Genomic DNA, 27905 nt, shown 5'->3' with positions numbered 1-27905 from the left:
TTGGCACCAACATTTGTTTTGAAAATCAGGGTGGATTGAGCCTCTAACCAGCAGAGTTTGGGCAAATTCATGGTGGAGGGAGCTTCTAAACACCCCAGTTTGGGCAAATTCATGGTGGAGGGAGCCTCTAAAAACCCCAGTTTGGACCAATTCATGGTGGAGGGAGCCTCTAACCAGCCCAGTTTGGGCAAATTCATGGTGGAGGGAGCCTCTAACCAGCCCAGTTTGGACCAATTAATGGTGGAGGGAGCCTCTAACCAGCCCAGTTTGGACCAATTAATGGTGGAGGGAGCCTCTAACCAGCCCAGTTTGGACCAATTAATGGTGGAGGGAGCCTCTAACCAGCCCAGTTTGGACCAATTAATGGTGGAGGGAGCCTCTAACCACCCCAGTTTGGACCAATTCATGGTGGAGGGAGCCTCTAAACAGCCAAGTTTGGACCAATTCATGGTGGAGGGAGCCTCTAAAAACCCCAGTTTGGACCAATTCATGGTGGAGGGAGCCTCTAACCAGCCCAGTTTGGGCAAATTCATGGTGGAGGGAGCCTCTAAACAGCCCAGTTTGGGCAAATTCATGGTGGAGGGAGCCTCTAACCAGCCCAGTTTGGACCAATTAATGGTGGAGGGAGCCGCTAAACAGCCCAGTTTGGGCACATTCATGGTGGAGGGAGCCTCTAAACAGCCCAGTTTGGACCAATTCATGGTGGAGGGAGCCTCTAAAAAACCCAGTTTGGACCAATTCATGGTGGAGGGAGCCTCTAAACAGCCCAGTTTGGGCAAATTCATGGTGGAGGGAGCCTCTAAACAGCCCAGTTTGGGCAAATTCATGGTGGAGGGAGCCTCTAACCAGCCCAGTTTGGACCAATTAATGGTGGAGGGAGCCTCTAAACAGCCAAGTTTTGGGAAATTCATGGTGGAGGGAGCCTCTAACCAGCCCAGTTTGGACCAATTCATGGTGGAGGGAGCCTCTAACCAGCCCAGTTTGGACCAATTAATGGTGGAGGGAGCCTCTAAACAGCCAAGTTTGGACCAATTCATGGTGGAGGGAGCCTCTAAAAACCCCAGTTTGGACCAATTCATGGTGGAGGGAGCCTCTAACCAGCCCAGTTTGGGCAAATTCATGGTGGAGGGAGCCTCTAAACAGCCCAGTTTGGGCAAATTCATGGTGGAGGGAGCCTCTAACCAGCCCAGTTTGGACCAATTAATGGTGGAGGGAGCCGCTAAACAGCCCAGTTTGGACCAATTCATGGTGGAGGGAGCCTCTAAAAACCCCAGTTTGGACCAATTCATGGTGGAGGGAGCCTCTAAAAAACCCAGTTTGGACCAATTCATGGTGGAGGGAGCCTCTAACCAGCCCAGTTTGGACCAATTAATGGTGGAGGGAGCCTCTAACCATCCCAGTTTGGACCAATTAATGGTGGAGGGAGCCTCTAACCACCCCAGTTTGGACCAATTCATGGTGGAGGGAGCCTCTAAACAGCCAAGTTTGGACCAATTCATGGTGGAGGGAGCCTCTAAAAACCCCAGTTTGGACCAATTCATGGTGGAGGGAGCCTCTAACCAGCCCAGTTTGGGCAAATTCATGGTGGAGGGAGCCTCTAAACAGCCCAGTTTGGGCAAATTCATGGTGGAGGGAGCCTCTAACCAGCCCAGTTTGGACCAATTAATGGTGGAGGGAGCCGCTAAACAGCCCAGTTTGGGCAAATTCATGGTGGAGGGAGCCTCTAAACAGCCCAGTTTGGACCAATTCATGGTGGAGGGAGCCTCTAAAAAACCCAGTTTGGACCAATTCATGGTGGAGGGAGCCTCTAAACAGCCCAGTTTGGGCAAATTCATGGTGGAGGGAGCCTCTAACCAGCCCAGTTTGGACCAATTAATGGTGGAGGGAGCCTCTAAACAGCCAAGTTTTGGGAAATTCATGGTGGAGGGAGCCTCTAACCAGCCCAGTTTGGACCAATTAATGGTGGAGGGAGCCTCTAAACAGCCCAGTTTGGACCAATTCATGGTGGAGGGAGCCTCTAAACAGCCCAGTTTGGGCAAATTCATGGTGGAGGGAGCCTCTAAAAAACCCAGTTTGGACCAATTCATGGTGGAGGGAGCCTCTAACCAGCCCAGTTTGGGCAAATTCATGGTGGAGGGAGCCTCTAAACAGCCCAGTTTGGGCAAATTCATGGTGGAGGGAGCCTCTAACCAGCCCAGTTTGGACCAATTAATGGTGGAGGGAGCCGCTAAACAGCCCAGTTTGGGCAAATTCATGGTGGAGGGAGCCTCTAAACAGCCCAGTTTGGACCAATTCATGGTGGAGGGAGCCTCTAAAAAACCCAGTTTGGACCAATTCATGGTGGAGGGAGCCTCTAAACAGCCCAGTTTGGGCAAATTCATGGTGGAGGGAGCCTCTAACCAGCAGAGTTGTGGGAAAGCAGGGTGGAGGGAGCCTCTAACCAGCAGAGTTGGTGGAAATCAGGGTGGAGGGAGCCTCTAACCAGCAGAGTTGGGGGAAATCATGTTGGAGGGAGCCTAGTATTAGCAGAATTGTGCAACGCTTATGGTGGATGAGTATGAGGATGCGGAGGAATTGGAGAGGTTGAGTACAGACATGGAGTTTCATGTTGGGGTGCTTTACACAGGTGGGCACAAAAATGAAGGCTCTATCCACTGGTGGTTCATTTTTATCAAAGTGAGCCGGTCGGCACTCTCAGCTGACAGACGGGTGCGCTTGTCAGTGATGATGCCACCGGCTGCACTGAACACCCTCTCAGATAGGACGCTGGCGGCAGGACAGGACAGCACCTCCAAGGCATATAGGGCAAGTTCAAGCCACAGGTCCAACTTCGACACCCAATACGTGTAGGGCGCAGAGGGGTCGGAGAGGACAGGGCTGTGGTCGGAAAGGTATTCCCGCAACATGCGCCTATACTTCTCACGCCTGGTGACACTAGGACCCTCCGTGGCGGCACTTTGGCGAGGGGGTGCCATCAAGGTGTCCCAGACCTTAGACAGTGTGCCCCTCGTTTGTGTGGACCGGTGAGAACTTGGTTGCCTACTGGAGGAACTGCCCTCCCTGCCGCCAACGTCACATGCTGGAAACATCTCCATCATATTCTGCACCAATTGCCTGTGGCAAGCATTGATGCGATTGGCCCTCCCCTCTACCGGAATAAAAGACGAGATGTTGTTTTTATACCGGGGGTCAAGGATAGCAAAGATCCAGTACTGGTTGTCCTCCATGATTTTGACAATACGCTTGTCGGTTGTAAAGCACCCCAACATGAACTCAGCCATGTCTGCCACAGTGTTAGTTGGCATGACTCCTCTGGCCCCACCGGAAAGTTCAATCTCCATTTCCTCCTCATCCTCCATGTCTACCCATCCGCGCTGCAACAATGGGACGATTCGAAGTTGCCCGGAAGCCTCCTGTATCACCATCACATCATCGGACAACTCTTCTTCCTCCTCCTCCTCCTCCTCCATTAAACGCGATGAAGCGGACAGATGTGTGGACCTACTCTCCAGCTGTGACGGATCGGATGCTATCCCTGACTCCTCTGTGTGATCTGAGTTATCCCTGATGTCAATCAGGGATTCTCTCAGAACACACAAGAGCGGGATTGTAAGGCTCACCATCGCATCCTCAGAGCTCACCCTCCTTGTGGACTCCTCAAACACCCGTAGGATGTCACAAAGGTCTCTCATCCATGGCCACTCATGGATGTGAAACTGAGGCAGCTGACTTTGTGGCACCCTAGGGTTTTGTAGCTGGTATTCCATCAAAGGTCTCTGCTGCTCAACCACTCTATTCAACATCTGAAACGTTGAGTTCCAGCGTGTGGGGACGTCGCACAAAAGCCGGTGTTGTGGCACATGCAGGCGTTGCTGGAGAGATTTTAAGCTAGCAGCGGCTACTGTCGACTTGCGAAAGTGGGCGCACATGCGCCGCACTTTCACCAGTAGCTCTGGAACATTGGGGTAGCTCTTTAGGAAACGTTGCACCACTAGGTTGAAGACGTGGGCCAGGCATGGAACATGTTGGAGTCCGGCAAGCTCCAGAGCTGCTACCAGGTTCCGGCCGTTATCACAAACGACCATGCCTGGGCCCAGGTGCAGCGGCTCAAACCATATTGCCGTCTCATCGAGGAGGGCATCCCTCACCTCGGAGGCAGTGTGCTGTCTGTCCCCCAAGCTGATCAGCTTCAGCACAGCCTGCTGACGTCTACCAACGCCAGTGCTGCAACGTTTCCAACTCGTAGCTGGGGTCAATCTAACAGCGGAGGAGGAGGCGGTGGCGGAGGAGGAGGCGGTGGCGGAGGAGGAGGCGGTAGAGGAGGAGGAGGAGGGGGGTGTTCTTCTCGTGTCCCTGCCAGGAATGTTAGGCGGGGAGACGAGGTACACCGGGCCAGTTTGGGAAGCAGTCCCAGCCTCAACTACATTCACCCAGTGTGCCGTCAGTGAAATGTAGCGTCCCTGTCCGCATGCACTTGTCCACGCGTCGGTGGTCAAGTGGACCTTTGTGCAAAGCGCGGAACTAAGGGCCCGCCTGATGTTGAGTGACACGTGCTGGTGCAAGGCGGGGACGGCACACCGGGAGAAGTAGTGACGGCTAGGGACGGCATAGCGAGGTGCCGCAGTTGCCATCAGGTCCAGGAAGGCGGGAGTTTCAACAAGCCGGAACGCCAACATCTCCTGGGCCAGCAGTTTAGCGATGTTGGCGTTCAAGGCTTGCGCGTGTGGGTGGTTAGCAGTGTATTTCTGCCGCCGCTCCAATGTCTGAGAGATGGTGGGTTGTTGTAAAGAAACGCCTGATGGTGCCTTTGATGGTGCAGGAGAAGGAGATAAGACAGGACCAGGGGAGGATGAGGTAGAAGTCAACAAAGTGGCGGAGGCAGATGAAGTGGTGTCCTGGCTCGTCCTCTGGAGTGCATCGCCAGCACAGTCAGCAGTGGCAGTGGCAGAGGCAGAGGCAGTGGCAGAGGCAGTGGCAGTGGCGTGAACGGCAGGCGGCCTTTGTCCTGCCGTTGCTGCCTGCCACTGATTCCAGTGCTTGGATTCCAAATGACGGCGCATTGAAGTGGTGGACAGGTTGCTCTTCTCAGAGCCCCTAATCAATTTCGAGAGGCAAATTGTGCAGACAACACTATATCTGTCCTCGGCGCATTCCTTGAAAAAACTCCACACCTTCGAGAAACGTGCCCTCGAGGTGGGAGTTTTTCGGGGCTGGGTACGAACTGGAACATCTTGGGAGATTCCGGGTGTGGCCTGGCTTCGCCTAAGCTGCTGACCTCTGCCTCTGCCTCTAGCTACCCTTTTTGGTGCTGCACCTGCCTCAACATCCACACTACTTTCCCCGCTTGACATCCCCCCTGTCCAGGTCGGGTCAGTGTCCTCATCATCCACCACTTCCTCTTCCAACTCCTGTCTCATCTCCTCCTCCCGCACAATGCGCCGGTCAACTGGATGCCCTGACGGCAACTGCGTCACATCATCGTCGATGAGGGTGGGTTGCTGGTCATCCACCACCAAATCGAACGGAGATGGAGGAGACTCTAGTGTTTGAGCATCTGGACACAGATGCTCCTCTGTTAGGTTCGTGGAATCGTGACGTGGAGAGGCAGGTTGAGGGACAATGAAAGGAGCGGAGAACAGCTCTGGGGAGCAGGGACAGTTTGGGTTATTGTTCTGTAAAGCTTCGGAATTTTGGGAGGAAGGAAGACAAGACTGTTGGGTAATAGGAGGAGAGGAGGCAGAGTCTGACTGGCTGCTGGACAATGTGCTGTAAGCGTTCTCTGACAGCCATTGCAAGACCTGTTCCTGGTTCTCGGGCCTACTAAGGTTTGTACCCTGCAGTTTAGTTAATGTGGCAAGCAACCCTGGCACTGTGGAGTGGCGCAATGCTTGCTGCCCCACAGGAGTAGGCACGGGACGCCCTGTGGCTTCACTGCTACCTTGCTCCCCAGAACCATTCCCCCGACCTCGCCCACGGCCTAGTCCACTTCCCTTTCCGGGAGCCTTGCGCATTTTGAATTCCTAGTTAGAAATTGGCACTGTATACCAGTAGTAAAAATTGTGGGTGCACGTAACCCCAATATATTCTTTGAATTCCCAGTCAGACACTGGCACTATATGGCAGTAGCAAGAAATGAGGGTATTTGTATTCCCAATATATTCTTTGAATTCCCAGTCAGACAATGGCACTGTATACCAGTAGTAAAAATTGTGGGTGCACGTAACCCCAATATATTCTTTGAATTACCAGTCAGAAACTGGCACTATATGGCAGTAGCAAGAAATGAGGGTATTTATAACCCCAATATATTCTTTGAATTCCCAGTCAGACAATGGCACTGTATACCAGTAGTAAAAATTGTGGGTGCACGTAACCCCAATATATTCTTTGAATTCCCAGTCAGACACTGGCACTATATGGCAGTAGCAAGAAATGAGGGTATTTGTATTCCCAATATACTCTTTGAATTCCCAGTCAGACAATGGCACTGTATACCAGTAGTAAAAATTGTGGGTGCACGTAACCCCAATATATTCTTTGAATTAGCAGTCAGAAACTGGCACTATATGGCAGTAGCAAGAAATGAGGGTATTTGTATTCCCAATATATTCTTTGAATTCCCAGTCAGACAATGGCACTGTATACCAGTAGTAAAAATTGTGGGTGCACGTAACCCCAATATATTCTTTGAATTACCAGTCAGAAACTGGCACTATATGGCAGTAGCAAGAAATGAGGGTATTTGTATTCCCAATATATTCTTTGAATTCCCAGTCAGACAATGGCACTGTATACCAGTAGTAAAAATTGTGGGTGCACGTAACCCCAATATATTCTTTGAATTACCAGTCAGAAACTGGCACTATATGGCAGTAGCAAGAAATGAGGGTATTTATAACCCCAATATATTCTTTGAATTCCCAGTCAGACAATGGCACTGTATACCAGTAGTAAAAATTGTGGGTGCACGTAACCCCAATATATTCTTTGAATTACCAGTCAGAAACTGGCACTATATGGCAGTAGCAAGAAATGAGGGTATTTGTATTCCCAATATATTCTTTGAATTCCCAGTCAGACACTGGCACTATATGGCAGTAGCAAGAAATGAGGGTATTTGTATTCCCAATATATTCTTTGAATTCCCAGTCAGACAATGGCACTGTATACCAGTAGTAAAAATTGTGGGTGCACGTAACCCCAATATATTCTTTGAATTACCAGTCAGAAACTGGCACTATATGGCAGTAGCAAGAAATGAGGGTATTTATTACCCCAATATATTCTTTGAATTCCCAGTCAGACAATGGCACTGTATACCAGTAGTAAAAATTGTGGGTGCACGTAACCCCAATATATTCTTTGAATTCCCAGTCAGACACTGGCACTATATGGCAGTAGCAAGAAATGAGGGTATTTGTATTCCCAATATATTCTTTGAATTCCCAGTCAGACAATGGCACTGTATACCAGTAGTAAAAATTGTGGGTGCACGTAACCCCAATATATTCTTTGAATTCCCAGTCAGACACTGGCACTATATGGCAGTAGCAAGAAATGAGGGTATTTGTATTCCCAATATATTCTTTGAATTCCCAGTCAGACAATGGCACTGTATACCAGTAGTAAAAATTGTGGGTGCACGTAACCCCAATATATTCTTTGAATTACCAGTCAGACACTGGCACTATATGGCAGTAGCAAGAAATGAGGGTATTTGTATTCCCAATATATTCTTTGAATTCCCAGTCAGACAATGGCACTGTATACCAGTAGTAAAAATTGTGGGTGCACGTAACCCCAATATATTCTTTGAATTCCCAGTCAGACACTGGCACTATATGGCAGTAGCAAGAAATGAGGGTATTTGTATTCCCAATATATTCTTTGAATTCCCAGTCAGACAATGGCACTGTATACCAGTAGTAAAAATTGTGGGTGCACGTAACCCCAATATATTCTTTGAATTACCAGTCAGAAACTGGCACTATATGGCAGTAGCAAGAAATGAGGGTATTTATAACCCCAATATATTCTTTGAATTCCCAGTCAGACAATGGCACTGTATACCAGTAGTAAAAATTGTGGGTGCACGTAACCCCAATATATTCTTTGAATTCCCAGTCAGACACTGGCACTATATGGCAGTAGCAAGAAATGAGGGTATTTGTATTCCCAATATACTCTTTGAATTCCCAGTCAGACAATGGCACTGTATACCAGTAGTAAAAATTGTGGGTGCACGTAACCCCAATATATTCTTTGAATTACCAGTCAGAAACTGGCACTATATGGCAGTAGCAAGAAATGAGGGTATTTGTATTCCCAATATATTCTTTGAATTCCCAGTCAGACAATGGCACTGTATACCAGTAGTAAAAATTGTGGGTGCACGTAACCCCAATATATTCTTTGAATTCCCAGTCAGACACTGGCACTATATGGCAGTAGCAAGAAATGAGGGTATTTGTATTCCCAATATATTCTTTGAATTCCCAGTCAGACAATGGCACTGTATACCAGTAGTAAAAATTGTGGGTGCACGTAACCCCAATATATTCTTTGAATTACCAGTCAGAAACTGGCACTATATGGCAGTAGCAAGAAATGAGGGTATTTATAACCCCAATATATTCTTTGAATTCCCAGTCAGACAATGGCACTGTATACCAGTAGTAAAAATTGTGGGTGCACGTAACCCCAATATATTCTTTGAATTCCCAGTCAGACACTGGCACTATATGGCAGTAGCAAGAAATGAGGGTATTTGTATTCCCAATATACTCTTTGAATTCCCAGTCAGACAATGGCACTGTATACCAGTAGTAAAAATTGTGGGTGCACGTAACCCCAATATATTCTTTGAATTACCAGTCAGAAACTGGCACTATATGGCAGTAGCAAGAAATGAGGGTATTTGTATTCCCAATATATTCTTTGAATTCCCAGTCAGACAATGGCACTGTATACCAGTAGTAAAAATTGTGGGTGCACGTAACCCCAATATATTCTTTGAATTACCAGTCAGAAACTGGCACTATATGGCAGTAGCAAGAAATGAGGGTATTTGTATTCCCAATATATTCTTTGAATTCCCAGTCAGACAATGGCACTGTATACCAGTAGTAAAAATTGTGAGTGCACGTAACCCCAATATATTCTTTGAATTACCAGTCAGAAACTGGCACTATATGGCAGTAGCAAGAAATGAGGGTATTTATAACCCCAATATATTCTTTGAATTCCCAGTCAGACAATGGCACTGTATACCAGTAGTAAAAATTGTGGGTACACGTAACCCCAATATATTCTTTGAATTACCAGTCAGAAACTGGCACTATATGGCAGTAGCAAGAAATGAGGGTATTTGTATTCCCAATATATTCTTTGAATTCCCAGTCAGACACTGGCACTATATGGCAGTAGCAAGAAATGAGGGTATTTGTATTCCCAATATATTCTTTGAATTCCCAGTCAGACAATGGCACTGTATACCAGTAGTAAAAATTGTGGGTGCACGTAACCCCAATATATTCTTTGAATTCCCAGTCAGACACTGGCACTATATGGCAGTAGCAAGAAATGAGGGTATTTGTATTCCCAATATATTCTTTGAATTCCCAGTCAGACAATGGCACTGTATACCAGTAGTAAAAATTGTGGGTGCACGTAACCCCAATATATTCTTTGAATTCCCAGTCAGACACTGACACTATATGGCAGTAGCAAGAAATGAGGGTATTTGTATTCCCAATATATTCTTTGAATTCCCAGTCAGACAATGGCACTGTATACCAGTAGTAAAAATTGTGGGTGTATATAGCCCCAATTCTATTGCTAGGGGACTTGCAGGGTATTTCTGGGGTGAAGGTGGGGGGGCACACCGTTGGAACGGGTATCGGGGTATATATCGGGTATACGGGAATACACTGACAGTGTATTCCATTCAGGATCCTGGGAAAGCTGGGTTGCGGCGATTGAGCCCGTCAGTGCCACGTTACACTGACAAGCTTCTCCCTGGAATTTAGCTCTTACAAGAGCTGTTGGTTGTCTTCTCCTTCCTATCCTAGCCTGTCCCTGCCTACCCAGAATCTAAGCCCTAGCTAGCTGGACGGAAACCTCCGTCCTCGGTGAATTGCAAGCTCAGAATGACGCGAACCTGGGCGGCGCTGTTCTTTTAAATTAGAGGTCACATGTTTTCGGCAGCCAATGGGTTTTGCCTACTTTTCTCAACGTCACCGGTGTCGTAGTTCCTGTCCCACCTACCCTGCGCTGTTATTGGAGCAAAAAAGGCGCCAGGGAAGGTGGGAGGGGAATCGAGTAATGGCGCACTTTACCACGCGGTGTTCGATTCGATTCGAACATGCCGAACAGCCTAATATCCGATCGAACATGAGTTCGATAGAACACTGTTCGCTCATCTCTAATATCTATATTATAAAAATGAATTTCTGTCTGTCTGTCTGTCCGTCTGTCTGTCTGTCTGTACTCTAATGCGAACCAAATGACTGGACCGATCTTCACCAAATTTGGTACAGAGATACTTCAGATATCAGGGAAGGTTTAAGACGAGACTCCAACTCGCTCGGACATACCGTTGCTGAGATACAGCATTCCAAACACAGTGCCCCCCCCCCTTAGCCAATACAAACCTGCAAGTCTTTCACTCATATTCCAACTGCAATACACACGGTCACTCCACATGCACAATACAACACTGATATCCAAACTGAGATACACGCATCAGAGGATTAGATACACAGATCAGCACACAGTATCACACGCCAGAGGATTAGATACACGCGTCTGCACACAGTCCCACACACCAGAGGATTAAATACGCATTTCTACACACAGTTCCACACACTGAAGGATTTGATACGTGCATCTGCACACGGTTTCACATGCCGAAGGATTAGATACAGGCGTCTACACACATTTCCACACTCCAGAGGATTAGATACGTGCGTCTGCACACATTTGTACACGCCATAGGATTAGATACACGCGTCTGCACAGAGTACCACATGCCATAGGATTAGATACACGCATCTACACATAGTTCCACATGCCAAAGGATTAGATACGCGCCTCTTCACACAATACCACACAGGGGAGGATTAGATACGTGTGTGTGCACACAGTACCACACTTTGGAGGATTAGATACATGCCTCTGCACACAGTACCACAAGCCAGAGAATTAGATACGCGTCTCAGCACACAGTATCACACGGGGGAGGATTAGATATGCACGTCTGCACACAGTACCACACGGGGGAGGATTAGATACGCGCGTCTACACACAGTACCACATGCCATAGGATTAGATATGCGCATCTGCACACAGTACCACATGCCGGGGGATTGGATACACGCGTCTACACACAGTTCCACACGCCGTAGGATTAGATACGCGCCTCTTCACACAATACCACACAGGGGAGGATTAGATACACGTGTCTTCACACAGTTGTACACGCCATAGGATTAGATACACGCGTCTACACACAGTACCACATGCCATAGGATTAGATACGCGCATCTACACACAGTACCACATGCCGTAGAATTAGATACACGCGTCTACACACAGTTCCACACTCCAGAAGATTAGATACGTGCGTCTGCACACAGTTGTACACGCCATAGGATTAGATACGCGCATCTACACACAGTACCACATGCCGAAGGATTAGATACAGGCGTCTACACACAGTTCCACACTCCAGAGGATTAGATACACAGATCAGCACACAGTATCACACGCCAGAGGATTAGATACACGGGTCTCCACACAGTCCCACACACCAGAGGATTAAATACGCATTTCTGCACACAGTTCCACACACTGAGGGATTTGATACATGCATCTGCACACGGTTCCACATGCCGAAGGATTAGATACAGGCGTCTACACACAGTTCCACACTCCAGAGGATTAGATACGTGCGTCTGCACACATTTGTACACGCCATAGGATTAGATACACACGTCTGCACAGAGTACCACATGCCGTAGGATTAGATACACGCGTCTACACACAGTTCCACATTCCAGAGGATTAGATACGCGCGTCTGCACACAGTTGTACATGCCATAGGATTAGATACACGCGTCTGCACACAGTACCACATGCAGTAGGATTAGATACGCGCGTCTACACATAGTTCCACATGCCAAAGGATTAGATACGTGCCTCTTCACACAATACCACACAGGGGAGGATTAGATACGTGTGTGTGCACACAGTACCACACTTTGGAGGATTAGATACATGCCTCTGCACACAGTACCACAAGCCAGAGAATTAGATACGCGTCTCAGCACACAGTATCACACGGGGGAGGATTAGATATGCGTGTTTGCACACAGTACCACACGGGGGAGGATTAGCTATGCGCGTCTACACACAGTACCACATGCCATAGGATTAGATATGCGCATCTGCACACAGTACCACATGCCGGGGGATTGGATACACGCGTCTACACACAGTTCCACACGCCATAGGTTTAGATATGCGCCTCTTCACACAATACCACACAGGGGAGGATTAGATACATGTGTCTTCACACAGTTGTACACGCCATAGGATTAGATACACGCGTCTGCACACAGTACCAAATTCCGTAGGATTAGATACGCACGTCTGCACACAGTACCACATGCCGTAGGATTAGATACCCACGTCTACACACAGTTCCACATGCCATAGGATTAGATACGCACCTCTTCACACAATACCACACAGGGGAGGATTAGATACGTGCATCTGCACACAGTACCACACGCCAGAGTATTAGATACGCGCATCTGCACACAGTACCGCAAGCCAGAGTCATTAGATATGTCTGCACACAGTTTCACTTACTGGAGGATTAGATACGCGCCTCTTCACACAATACCACACGGGGAGGATTAGATATGTGCATCTGCACAAAGTACCACACCAACAAGGATTGGATACTTGCATCTAAACACAGTACTACACGGGGAAGGATTAGATACAGCTTTACTCCAGGTATCCATAACAACTGATCACAGGTTTTTCACTGACATCCAAAATGAGATACACATAATCACATGACGCTTATGGACATACACACAAACAACATACAAAATACATCAGTGAAAAACTGGACAATTCTTATGGGGCCACTACACAAACATAAAATGTAATATACCGTGAGAAGCCGGGTGCTCCCTCTAGTCTATATTATAAAAATGAATTTCTGTCTGTCTGTCCGTCTGTCTGTCTGTTCTCTAATGCGAACCAAACGACTGGACCGATCTTCCCCAAATTTGGTACAGAGATACTTCTGGTATCCGGGAAGGTTTAAGATGAGACTCCAACTAGCTCGGACGTACCGTTGCTGAGATACAGCATTCCAAACACAATGCCCCTCCCTTAGCCAATACAAACCTGCAAGTCTTTCACTCATATTCCAACTGCAATACACACGGTCACTCCACATACACAACCCAACACTGATATCCAAACTGAGATACACGCATCAGAGGATTAGATACACAGATCAGCACACAGTATCACACACCAGAGGATTAGATACACGCGTCTGCACACAGTCCCACAAACCAGAGGATTAAATACGCGCTTCTGCATACAGTTCCACATGCCGAAGGATTAGATACACGCGTCTGCACAAAGTACCACATGCTAAAGGATTGGATACACGCATCTGCACAGAGTTCCACACACCAGAGCATAAGATATGCACATCTTCACACAGTACCACATGCCGTAGGATTAGATACGTGCATCTACACACAGTTCCACATGCTGTAGGATTAGATACGCGCCTCTTCACACAATACCACACAGGGGAGGATTAGATACGTGTGTCTGCGCACAGTACCACACTTTGGAGGATTAGATACATTCCTCTGCACACAGTACCACAAGCCAGAGAATTAGATACGCGTCTCAGCACACAGTAACACACAGGGAGGATTAGATACGCAAGTCTGCACACAGTACCACACGGGGGAGGATTAGATATGCGCATCTGCACACAGTACCACATGCCAGATGATTGAATATGTGCATCTGCACACAGTACCACACAGGGGAGGATTAGATACGCGCATCTGCACACAGTACCACATGCCAGAGGATTAGATATGCGCATCTTCACACAGTACCACATGCCGTAGGATTAGATACGTGCATCTGCATACAGTACCACATGCCGTAGGATTAGATACACGCGTCTACATACAGTTCCACACGCCGTAGGATTAGATATGTGCCTCTTCACACAATACCACATAGGGGAGGATTAGATAGGTGTGTCTGCATACAGTACCACACTTTGGAGGATTAGATACATGCCTCTGCACACAGTACCACAAGCCAGAGAATTAGATACGCGTCTCAGCACACAGTACTGCACAGGGAGGATTAGATATGCACGTCTGCACACAGTACCACATGCCGTAGGATTAGATATGCGCGTCTACACACAGTTCCACATGCCGTAGGATTAGATACGCACCTCTTCACACAATACCACACAGGGGAGGATTAGATACATGCCTCTGTACACAGTACCACAAGCCAGAGAATTAGATACGCGTCTCAGCACACAGTACCACACAGGGGAGAATTAGATACGCGCATCTGCACACAGTACCACACGCCAGAGGATTAGATACACACATCTGCACATAGTATCACATGCCGTAGGATTAGATAAGCGCGTCTACACACAGTTCCACACGCCGTAAGATTAGATACGCGCCTCTTCACAGAATACCACACAGGGGAGGATTAGATATGTGTCTGCACACAGTACCACACTTTGGAGGATTAGATACCTGCCTCTGCACACAGTACCACAAGCCAGAGAATTAGATATGCATCTCAGCACACAGTACCACACGCCAGAGGATTAGATACACGCATCTGCACACAGTACCACATGCCATAGGATTAGATACGCGCGCCTACACACAGTTCCACATGCCGTAGGATTAGATACGCGCCTCATCACACAATACCACACAGGGGAGGATTAGATACGCGCATCTGCACACAGTTTCACACACCAGAGGATTAGATAAGCACGTCTGTACACAGTACCACATGCCGTAGGATTAGATACACGCATCTGCATACAGTTCCACATGCTGTAGGATTAGATACGCGCGTCTACACACAGTTCCACACACCGTAGGATTAGATACGCGCCTCTTCACATGATACCACACAGGGGAGGATTAGATACGTGCGTCTGCACACAGTACCACACTTTGGAGGATTAGATACCTGCCTCTGCACACAGTACCACAAGCCAGAGAATTAGATTTGCATCTCAGCACACAGTACCACACGCCAGAGGATCAGATACACGCATCTGCACACAGTACCACATGCCATAGGATTAGATACACCTGTCTGCACACAGTACCCCACACCAGAGGATTAGATACGCGCGTCTGCACATAGTACCACATGCCGTAAGATTAGATATGCACATCTGCACACAGTTTCACTTACCGGAGGATTAGATACGTGCCTCTTCACACAATGCTACACGGGGGAGGATTAGACACACACATCTGCATACAGTACCACACGCCGGAGGATTAGATATGTGCATCTGCACACAGTACCACACCAACAAGGATTAGATACTTGCACTTAACACAGTACTACATGGGGAAGGATTAGATACAGCTTTACTCCAGGTATCCATAACAACCGATTACAGGTTTTTCACTGATATCCAAAATGAGATACACATAATCACATGATGCTTATGGACATACACACAAACCACATACAAAATACACCAGTGCAAAATTGGACATTTCTTATGGGGCCACTACACAAACATAAAATGTAATATACCCGTGCGAAGCCGGTCCTCCCTCTAGCCTAATATAAAAACATTATTTTAACAATAGGTCATTTCCTGATGACTTTTTCGTTTTAACTCTATCCATAGGTATTTACACAATGGTCCTGCTTTTTGAGGACACACTAGCTTTCATTTAGAGGCCAGGCTCTAACCCTGAACTGACATATAGACACTTATGGGTGGTCACAACTGTCACAACGAAGGACCAAACAAAAGAACTGAAAGCTCAAGAAAACCTGCTTTTATAGGAAACTTTCCCAACCAGCTTGACTACAAGACATGAGTCCATTGCATGCAAAGGCTGCGTGCCTGCGTGCCTGCATGCAAACTCTGAGTGCAATGAAAATGACATCACCCCCTGCACTACCAATAGGATCCTCAATGGCACCTGGTTTGGGACATTCCCCCTACTCCTTCCCCACACGTGGTGCCCATAAATCTCATGAACATTACACCATCCCACACATTATCCAGCTACTTCAGGCCTTTCTATGGACTCCACCATTTCTATGGTCTTCTCACGACTGCAGGTGACCCCTTCATAACCAGATTACTTGATGAGGATCTCTTGTATCTCCTACAGAATAGTATCACCCCATTCCCAAAAGCTGATGTTTTCAAGTGATAAAGTTGTATCACACAATGCACATAGACGCCATGATGAACTGGCCTGGTTTATAAGGATGCACTGCCGCATTATACAGGTGCTGGTGTCGTCCAAAGGGGAAATCTCAGGGCGCGTCTCTTATGATGTCACATGGATGTAGTGTGGTTCTCCTACCCCTTACTGATCAGGTAGGCGGTGATGAAAAAGATCTAGTTACATGAGTTGATAAAAAAAATAAACTGAACATATAATAATAACTTTATTTATATATTGCCAACATATTCCATAGCACTTTATAAATCAGGGAACAATTGAACAGACAATATGAGACAATACAAAGAAATAAACATATCAAACAGTAGGAGTGAGGGCCCTGCTCGCAAGAGCTTACATTCTATGAGGAGGCAGGGGGACACAAGAGGTAAGAGGGCTTGTTGCTACAATGGTCCATCCATCTTTTAATAAAAAAGAAAAAATGTACTATTGGCCACCTATCAAAATGGCCAAATTGTTAGATGGCTGATCGAGGGAAATTCATAATTTACCAGAGTTGTTACAAAAATGGGTGATTAGATAATCACATGCTAGGCTCCGTTCTCACGCGCCGCTCATTTAGACACGTAAACACATATCAGAGCATGGCACTTCAAAACAGATCCCATTGACTTCAATGGGTGCTGGCTTACGCGCGCTACACATTGAAATCAATGTATTATAAAGCCTCCCATTTATTTCAATGTGTCGTGCGCATAAGCCGGCACCCATTGAAGTCAATGGGATCTGTTTTGAAGCGCCGCGCTCTGACACGTGTTCACGTGTCTAAATGAGCAGCGCGTTACTCCATGAGAACGGAGCCTAACTTGACACCACCAAGCCCATGTTACACAAAAGCTACACTTCACCCATATTTCATCATACGCACCTATATATGGATGTGCTATATAGCTCAAAAGGAGTGGAAGAAGATATAAAGTAATAAAGTGGCATGTCATTTTATGAAAGAACCACATGTAGACCAAATTTAACCCCACTTGCCTATCTATGGATGGTGATATACCAACACACAAACTGTTTTTTCACCGTTAAGGTGGATGGTGTTATAAATTATGACGTATCTATTGCATCTTTAGGAAAAGACTAACACTTGAACCACTTAGGCATAGTATGGGAGGACCTGGAGGGGGGCAATACATATCCTAAACCCCCTTATGTCAGTCATATAACAAATCCAAAAGTGACCTTTTATTTACTCCCTTTGGTGCTGTTGTCCCCAGACGGAAGATCCAATGGGTCTCCTTCTGAAAAATTCTCTTGTCCTGGTCCCTACCTCTGTTATTGGGGTACAATCGATCAATCTCTATAAAGTGGATAGCTCCTACTCCACCATTATGTATCATATGTCTTGTCACAGGAGTGTCCTGATTATGAACAGTTTCCCCAGGGTGGTCTCCTATCCTACTCCTGAGCTCGCGTTTGGTTTTGCCATCGTAGTCAAGCCACACTCACATCATTGTACAGATCACCCCTTTCCTTCTCTAGTTTATGGGGTCCCTAATTCTGTAAGATTTCCCTGTGACTGTGGATGAAAACTAATTTTGTATATAGGGGTATGCTATGCAACCACTGCATTTATGCCATTAAAGCCACAAACTGGCTATGGACAAACCCTTAGAGACCTACCACAAGGGTAGATATAATTTGAGGGCATTTTCTCACTATTCCCTTCAAATCTTTGTCTAACATTAAGACTCCCCGATGTTTTGAAGCCAGTGCTTTTCTGGCTTCTTCAGCACCATTATCAAAAGTGATCTCAGCCTCACTATGCCAGCCTCAGCTTATGAATTTGCCTTTCAAACCAAGATCTTCACTCCGATCCTTTGCCAAAACATCCTGGAATGTATCCCTCAAAATAGAGTCTGGGTACGCAGGGGTGAACCTGCTCCTTTCGCCACCCGAGGCGAAGTACAGAAAGCCGCCCCCCCCCCCGCCGCCGCCGCCGCCGCCGCCGCCGCCGCCGCCGCCAGGGGAGGGGGAGGGGGCGTGGCTTAGTGGAGGGGGTGTGACGACTCGAAGGGGGTGGGGCTTAGCGCCGGTCGCCGGCAGAGAGCAGGCCCGGAGACTGCCTGCGCTCTGCCTGAGTGTGAGGGGAGGCTGCTGGAGCAGCGCTGCTCCAGTGGCCTCCCCAAACCACCGCTCCGTGCTAAGCCAGTCCAGGACAGCTTGTCCTGGACTGGCTTAGGTTAGCAAAAATGCCGCCCTCCCTGAGGCCCTGGCATAGCGCCGCCTGAAGCGCTCACTTCAGGTCGCCTCATGGGAGGTGCGGCACTGTGGGTACGCCTGGTGTATCTACTGGAATAATTCTGTCTCATCCTAAGGTTTTTGCCCCTTGGAATTCCATGCTTAAGAGAGATATCAAGCTTTGTCCTTGTATTAATAGAGGCAGTATCTGTCTCTTAGCTTTTATGTGCAACTATTTACCTATTTATTGAAATACCTAGTTGTTGGTTTTCACAGTACTATTAAAAGTTATGTTTTATATTTATGGTTCATAAAGCTGATATTTCTGTGTATAAACTGGTGAATTGGATCAGAGGTTTCCTGGGTATAGACCAATGATTCCCAATAGGGGTGCGTAGAGATTCCCAAGAGGTGCCGTGGCAATCCGGTGGAGAAGTGGTCGCTTGTCTCCTTTTTTTGTAAATAACAATTAATTGGGTTTTCACATGGTACAAGAGAATACAATAATAGAATAAAACAATAATAATACAATAATAGTATCAAAGAGTCACCATATGTCGGCAGGGCAAAGCACAGATATAAGTAAAGAAAAGAAAGAAATTACAAATATGTGAAATACGAAAACAAAATTAATGCGCTTATGCCAGGAATATCAGGTGTTAATATGCAAGTTAATAAGGGTCTCAGGTGGCGAAGTTCGCAACTGGGGGGGTTCCATAGGTGTGCCCAATCTGAATCAATCAGAAATGAGTAGCAGGATGCCCATAAAGTGCAGAATTTGGGATAAGTGTGAAGTTCCATATGAGATAATTCTGCTGTGTGAGCAATTTGGGAAACCTTCCTATGGAAGTGGGAGATTGGAGGGTAAGTGGATAAGTGCTTTGGCAGTAGACATTAATTGAAGCCACAACTGCTTATGAGACCTAGTGGGGAGACCTAGATTCAGGAAGATACCTGGTGTAGTCAGGGGAACAGTGGGGCATATTTGGTGAAGGAATTGTTGAGTCTGGGTCCGGTATGGAGCTATTTTTTTGCTTTCCCTACCAGATATGGAGGTAGGAATCAGTCATTTTTTTGGAAACGCCAACATATAGGAGGGACATCTGGGGAATACGGAGTAGTGCAGTAGTCTTATACCGTCTTGCAAGAAGTTTATAGTTGGACTCTTGGAGATGATCACACCTGGAAGGGTCCATGGAGCATTTGAAAACTTTGGTGATTTTAGCAGAAGAAAGAGATATTTGGAGATCAGCTTCAAAGACACGTATAAAGGAGGGAGGAGTCTTCCTCAAAGCTCCAGGGGACCGAGGATGAGTAAGTGGTGTTTGTTTCTTAATTGTATAGCACAGGTACAATATGGGACCACTGAGGGACAGTATTACTTGTCTGGGGCCCCTGAGGAACATTATTAGTGGCCCTGGGGAAACTGGGGGACACTATTACTTGCCTAGGGGGCATTATTAGCTGCCTGGAAACCACTGGGGAACATTATTGGTTTTCTGGGGCCACTGGGGGACATTAATAGTTACCTGGGAGCCACTTGAGGACATTATTATGTGCCTGGGGGCCACTGGATAACATTACTATATGCCTGGGGTTATTGGGGGACATTATTAATTGTCTGGTGTCCCTGGAGACATTATTATTTGCAAGGGGTCTACTGGAGAACATTACTAGTTTTCTGGGGACTACTGGAGAGAATTACTACTTGCCAACTTATTTCTTTATTGAATATCGATTCTAATTTTTTACTTCCATTTTGACAGCTTGTCTAAACAGATTTTTGTCTAGTCTGATCAAGAACAGGTCAGATTTATACACCTAAGTAAACTCTATGGTACCATGTCTGAAAAATTGGAAATATGATGACCACAGTTTGCAAGGAAACATATGAAAGATTTTATTGAAGAAAACAGAGCAAAACAAAAAGATATAGTAAAAAGATTCTACAAAAACATACAGGCAACATACAGATCAAATCTACCAAACAGATCCCGTCCCTTTCATTGTATCACTGGCAAAAGTATTCAGAACATAGCAAAGTCATAAAATGTCTATTTGGTAGCACCAACATGCATATGAAATAATACAGTACTAGGGCATTGAATTGAATCTTTGCCCCACATGAAGGAAAGCCTAGCTATGACTTTGTTGTATGTGATCTATTCTTGGTGAAATTAGACATTGTATGAAGAACTTGCTTTGTACAATTCAAGAAACAAAAATGTAAGTATATAGGAAAAGTCAAATGCGCCAGATACATATTATGTTGTTGACTGAGTTATTTTTTTGTATCGGCTTCGTAGAGATTTTTGGCTACGGAGAGATTTTCTTTCTGTTTCTTAGTGCTCATACGTAGAACCCATTAGCAGTTGCTGTGAAGTTGTTCTGTAAGAACAAGATAAAAGTCAATGACAGATAAAAACAAATCAAAATAATCACAACAAAAAGATTCTATAGAAGTTATTAATGAGAAAAAAAATAAGAACGGAAAACAGTAGACTTGCTTCATTGTCTATAGCAGATAGTCATGGTTTTTGGCCCAAATCTCATTTAAAGGGATACATGTTATATATCATATACTTTATTAGATTATTAGAGTTAATTGAGAGCCATCCCAGTTTTCAGTATTGTTCTGAACCCACAGACCCATATACGGACCCCTAATAATAAATGGTCATGTGTATGAGGCCATTAGTATATGACTGGTAGTGTGCTAGCTGTGAATAACTAGTTAGCACACTGATATTGCATATGTTTGTGTACATGAAGCTTTTCACATAAGTATTAGACCTTTTGGGTCTAATACACATAACAAATCAGCATATCTTAGAAGAAAATGAGACTTACTGTCTTTATGGTCTATGCCCTGATGAACTGGAATACTGTATGAAGATTAAAAAGAAAGAAAGGTTAGATTGTAGTTAGATGGGCACTATTAATATTTTACATATACGAAGGCCAAGAAGGTCCTTTGCTTTACATACTGTATGTCATATCCATCTAGCAATTGTTTGTAGGTTGCGATCTCCATTTCCAGGAGGGTCTTCTGGTCCATGAGGATTTTGTACTCATTGTTCTGGCGTTCTAGGTCAGAGCGTATCTGGCCAAGCTGACACTCTATGTTATCAATCATTGCTTGTAACTGGGCAAGCTGGGAACCAAAAGCGGCTTCTGTTTCTGCCAGGGTATTTTCCAGAGCTGATTTCTATAATAAAGTGACAAGTCTTTTTAGAGGTATTGAAGCAACAGTTAAGGAGAACCCTACTCCATTTTATATTGAGGAATTCTAAGTTAATGGAGGGGGTCTCCTGTGTATTATAATACATTCTGGGCTGGAGTGTAGGTCCCAGCAGGACAACACTTTGTCATCAGCCTACTGTCAAAGGATGCTTCCAACATGTAGAGATTGTCCAAACTGGAGAACCTCTTTAATCAATGGCAATAGTCACTGGAACAGATTTATTAAAACTGTCTCATAGATAGAAAGCAAAAACTTAGACTAGACTCAAATTGTCACTTATCATAATGGCTGGATGACAAATCTGGTGCCTAGTCTAAACTATTAGACTATTCACCATGTCTTTATCAGACAAAGCGCAGAAAGTAAAAAAAAAAAAAGTGACATAAGACATGAATAAGTTTTTTGGTTCAAAATGTTCCAGAATTATGGCACATTTTGCTTAGTAAGATTCATACCATATTCAGATGACTCTGAAGCTCGATTTCCAAGGTTTCTGCAGAGCGTTTTAGGTCAATGAGCTCATTACTAACTGACTGTAGTTGTTCGGCACCGGAGGACACTTCACGGTTCAGTTCTGCACTCTGTAAAGTGAAAAGGGTTAAAGGAAACTTCTTAAATAAAGCACATTTTCTGTTATAGCTATCTGCAGGATGTGGCCATGGCTTATCAATGGACATTTACAGTGAAGACTGCAAAGATTTGGACACTTTTTGTGACGTATAGTCATTCTAGAGATATACTTGGATCATGGATGATGGCATAAGGAATGCCTATGAATCACAACAGTGACTTGCAGAGACTTCTGATGCCTTGGAATGGTGACCTTGTTACTGTATGCTCTGGTAGAAGCAATACTTTTAAGGGACAATACCAAATGATTCAGTGTTAAACCTGGAGCCATATAAAGGTACAGTTGAGCCCATAGTAGGTTGTAGGTGCCATATTATGGATCTATACAGCTCATATCTATGCCATGGAAGGCAAGTTAATGGAATATTAAATCTTTTGAGAGAGCAGAAGTATTATTATTACTAAAAAGCATATAGTACAAATTAAAAAAAAACAAAAAACATACAATGGACATGGTTATTATATGTAAAGTATTAGTAATAACTTACCCTTGCAAGGAATATGCTCTCAACCTCTCTAAGGTTTCTTTCCATGAGGTTCTCATATTCCTGTCTAACTTCAGACAGGACTTTATTTAGATCTACAGAAGGAGCAGCATCAACTTCAACATTGACTCTAGCACCCAATTGAGTCCTCAGGGAGTTCACCTCCTAAAATGATGACAAAAGTACAATATTGTTATACTGTCCTAAGCATTGGATCAAATTCACAAATGTTCACTATTGTTTTTCATTTAACCTCTTCATGGATGCTCTTTAATTGGAGGAGCTCTTCTTGAAGGCATTGAACTTGTATCTCCAGTTCTTTCCTTTGCATGTTAAGCTCTTCCAGAGCTCTTCGAAGGTTACTAACATCTGCTTCAACATTATGTCTCAGGGTAAGCTCCATCTCATATCTATATAATAAGATAGCAAGAACGCAACAAGGCATGAAATAGCTGATTCATCAATTTTCTTAAGAAAGTAATAACAGTGGGTTGCATTGGAATTTATTATATTTAGATCTGAAATTGTGTATATACAAGAACATAAAGAGTTACGTTCAAAAGCCCTTTTAGCTCAATCTTAGTCAATAAAAGGGGTCCACATCAGGACCTTCAACAATGAACTGTAACAGAGAGCAAGTACAAAGGACATCTCTTTCTTTGGACAATTTTCTACTCATTACACAGGCAGTCAATTGAATTCAATGGCCACCATGTAACGATTCAATTCCACAGTGGTGATACTGCAAGGGAACCTTGTTTATGGGAGACCCATTTTACAAAAAAACGTGTTGTAAAAAGCTAACATCCCATTAAAAACAAGTTCTGTTTATTATAAAAATATAATAATTGAGTCTTACTTGTTTCTCAAGTCATCTGCTGCCAGCTGTCCATTGTCTATTTGTAGGGCAATGCGTGCATTATCGATAGAGGCGGAAAAGATCTGAAAGAAATAAAGAATTATGTAGAACATTTTAAGATAATATATTTCTGGCACAAATTGTATCTTACAGTGCATAGATTTTGTTTCTTACCCCGTTTTGGAGATCTTGAATAGTCCTGAAGTATTGACTAGAATCAGGCAAAGTACTAGGTGCATTGTTGGCATACCACTCACATATCTTCTTCTCCAACTGAGCATTCTCTTGCTCCAAGGAATGGACCTTTTCAAGATAAGATGATAGTCGCTGATTGAGATGTTGCATTGTTTCCTTCTCATTGATGTTCAGGAGACCAGTATTCTTCCAGTCATGATGGCCTCCAGAGCTTTTCAAGAAATTCCCATGATGACCACCGTGGACATTCCCATTTCCATGACCATTACCAGAAGACCGTGTGGAGAAAGATACTCTTGTAAATCTTCTATGACCATTGGAATCTTTGAAGTAACCACCATGATCAGAAATAGAAGAAGACTTCAGATGATCTTTATGGAGATCATGTTGAAGAAAAGAAACTTGACTGGAGGCTTTAGGGCTATGACAACCTCCCAACAGAGATCTAGAAGAAGAATGGCTGTCGTTGTGGCTCATTGTGTTTGCTATGGTCACACAGTTCTGCAGAAAACTGAAAAGTGTTGCTTGTTCAGTGAGTCTACACAAATGTTCTCTGGCTGGACTTCTATTTATATGGAGCATTGAGATTGACATTAGGTCAGTTTATAGGCATTTTATATGCATCATTCTCCTTCGTATGCCTTTTAAGTTTGTCAGGTCTCAGGGCTAGCATCACAACAAAAGCGTAATTATTGGAATTAGTGAATCAGCTGACTGAAGTATGAGTCCATGCCTCGGACATCAGAGGGATACATGCATCACACCCTTTCAATACATTTTTTTTGAGAATAATAACCTGTTCATCATAATTTACTAAATAGTCACAAAACCTACATAATATAATGAGCGTCACAACTTACTAATATGAGTAGAATATAAAAATAGAACAAGAAAGTTCACAATCCTTGTAAAAGCCATCATTTGTCTTATAATAATGTATAATGGAACTCAAATCCTTCTGGGTTCATACTACAAAGCCATAGGCATCCGATGTGATGCATTTATACACCATTGTTTTATTAAGGTCTATAGTCCATGGCTCATGTTGGATTCTGTGTGAATCTGACAGAAAAAAGAAGATCCTTGCACCTCTGTATGATATTGAAAGCATGTAGAGGTACAGTTTGGGCTTCTATGGGTACTGTGTTATAGCTCTATTCAGATCTGGGCTTTTTCATTCATGGGTTATATGTAAGAAACCTCGGAGTGAGTTTCCTTCATTTGACCAACATCTCCTCCATGAATGCACCAGTATTTTGCTGTACATATCTACATGAAGGAACTTAAGTAATAAATTGAGGTTCATTGATTTAGGTAAATATATAATGTCATAAATACTTTTTGTCATATATGACCTTTATTATAAAACATAACTGCATACCCTCATTGTACAGCAGCGGTCCTAAGGTAGTTCATATAAGCTCCAATACACATTATGAACAGTATGTAATATGGCAGGCTCTCTAAAGTTAGACAATGTGTCACATTTTTACTTTGATCAGATTCTGTCAAGTGAAACTTGGAGTTCCTGGGTCCTAATATAAAATCCACATTGGGGTTCCTACTTATCATGTACTATCTATAATACTAGTGTCTTCTTATGCTTCCTTTGACCCATTTCAGGCTCCAAGGCCTGATAGCCATTGCTACCTCTGCATCCCACTATAGCTATATACCTCTGCCTCCTGTTGTCCTTATAGTATGGCACTGCAAATAACCATATCTCAGGACAGACAATGATTCTCTTTCATAGCTGTATCTACCTAACCTTTTCATATTCACGAGCAATTAATTCTTGTCCACAATTGATAATTTAAGCTGCAAATAACATGGACAAGGTGACCAAGTTATTGTGTTCTATTAACTAACGAGCCTGAATATACAGATCTTTATTCAGTGCTTATAGGTCAACAATGATAATGTTGGATGGACAGTGATTCATGTACAGAACTTTCCCCATCATCTCCTTCCCCAACAATCAATAGCATTCTTATTCACGATACCTGTTTTTCTCTGTCGTCATCCCTTTCCCATTTGTAACATTCTCACTGCAGGGCCACCAGCCAGGTCCACTTCTACCAATCACCATCTATCACTTCTTCAATGTATTATGTTACCCTTAGCTTGCTCTCTCAAGTCAGCTACCACCCTGTACAAGGAGCAAGGAGCACGCTAAATATTTGTATGGTAGTGTTGGCACACAGTATGTTTTGTACCAATTGATAATGTCCTACAACATTTTAATACTGAGCTGTGTTAACTTCTCACAGAGCAACTTCAACTTTGTAGTTTCAGTAGTGGGAGATAGGAGCATAGACAGTCCCATACAAAGGGTCGGCTCCAGGTTTTTATGGGCCCTTGGGCGACAGAGCCTCAGTGGGCCCCCTTGTAAAGGAGGCGGGGGGAGTCGAGACACTGTGCGTTGCAGATGAAGCAAGTGACGTCACGCAGGAGTGTGGCGTAACCAACGCCATACCTCCCAACTTTTAAAGAATAGAAAGAGGGGAAAAATGTGCGGCGCGACGCTGCAAATTTGTCTCCACCCACTATTATGTTGACTCCGCCCACTAATTCATTTATCATGTGCTCCCACACAGTATAATCCTCCTACAGTCACCCGTAAATTACACTCACCGGCCACTTTATTAGGTACACCATGCTAGTAACGGGTTGGACCCCCTTTTGCCTTCAGAACTGCCTCAATTCTTCGTGGCATAGATTCAACAAGGTGCTGGAAGCATTCCTCAGAGATTTTGGTCCATATTGACATGATGGCATCACACAGTTGCCGCAGATTTGTCGGCTGCACATCCATGATGCGAATCTCCCGTTCCACCACATCCCAAAGATGCTCTATTGGATTGAGATCTGGTGACTGTGGAGGCCATTGGAGTACAGTGAACTCATTGTCATGTTCAAGAAACCAGTCTGAGATGATTCCAGCTTTATGACATGACGCATTATCCTGCTGAAAGTAGCCATCAGATGTTGGGTACATTGTGGTCATAAAGGGATGGACATGGTCAGCAACAATACTCAGGTAGGCTTTGGAATTGCAACGATGCTCAATTGGTACCAAGGGGCCCAAAGAGTGCCAAGAAAATATTCCCCACACCATGACACCACCACCCCCAGCCTGAACCGTTGATACAAGGCAGGATGGATCCATGCTTTCATGTTGTTGACGCCAAATTCTGACCCTACCATCCGAATGTCGCAGCAGAAATCGAGACTCATCAGACCAGGCAACGTTTTTCCAATCTTCAATTGTCCAATTTCGATGAGCTTGTGCAAATTGTAGCCTCAGTTTCCTGTTCTTAGCTGAAAGGAGTGGCACCCGGTGTGGTCTTCTGCTGCTGTAGCCCATCTGCCTCAAAGTTCGACGTACTGTGCGTTCAGAGATGCTCTTCTGGCTACCTTGGTTGTAACGGGTGGCTATTTGAGTCACTGTTGCCTTTCTATCAGCTCGAACCAGTCTGGCCATTCTCCTCTGACCTCTGGCATCAACAACGCATTTCCGCCCACAGAACTGCCGCTCACTGGATGTTTTTTCTTTTTCGGACCATTCTCTGTAAACCCGAGAGATGGTTGTGCGTGAAAATCCCAGTAGATCAGCAGTTTCTGAAATACTCAGACCAGCCCTTCTGGCACCAACAACCATGCCACGTTCAAAGGCACTCAAATCACCTTTCTTCCCCATACTGATGCTCGGTTTGAACTGCAGGAGATTGTCTTGACCATGTCTACATGCCTAAATGCAC

At 44.9% G+C, this 27905-nt stretch overlaps 1 protein-coding gene across 1 annotated transcript; it reads right to left on the bottom strand.

Annotated features, from left to right (window-relative positions):
• Positions 1-21096: 21096 nt before the first annotated feature.
• LOC142210048 (keratin, type I cytoskeletal 19-like) lies at positions 21097-24621 on the bottom strand. Its single transcript, XM_075279077.1, has 8 exons — positions 24124-24621; positions 23950-24032; positions 23344-23500; positions 23094-23255; positions 22431-22556; positions 21719-21939; positions 21582-21616; positions 21097-21119 (listed from the first exon to the last, which is right to left on the bottom strand). The coding sequence occupies exons 1-8, from the start codon at positions 24619-24621 to the stop codon at positions 21097-21099; spliced, it is 1305 nt and encodes a 434-aa protein (XP_075135178.1).
• Between the last annotated feature and the right edge of the window lie 3284 nt (positions 24622-27905).

This window comes from Leptodactylus fuscus, chromosome 6, assembly GCF_031893055.1.
Source record: "Leptodactylus fuscus isolate aLepFus1 chromosome 6, aLepFus1.hap2, whole genome shotgun sequence".
NCBI classification, from domain to species: Eukaryota; Metazoa; Chordata; class Amphibia; order Anura; family Leptodactylidae; genus Leptodactylus; species Leptodactylus fuscus.
The sequence above is the reverse complement of the archived record's forward strand: the minus strand, read 5'-3'. Positions and strand labels throughout refer to the sequence as shown.

Bases quoted from the DNA above. Each gene is read 5' to 3' on its own strand.
- LOC142210048 (XM_075279077.1), bottom strand. From the start codon at position 24,621: ATGAGCCACAACGACAGCCATTCTTCTTCTAGATCTCTGTTGGGAGGT. The intron at 24,033-24,123 runs GTAAGAAACAAA...TATTTCTTTCAG, and splicing joins TTCAAGATCTCCAAAACGGG to ATCTTTTCCGCCTCTATCGA. The intron at 21,617-21,718 runs GTATGTAAAGCA...ATCTTCATACAG, and splicing joins CTAGATGGATATGACATACA to TATTCCAGTTCATCAGGGCA.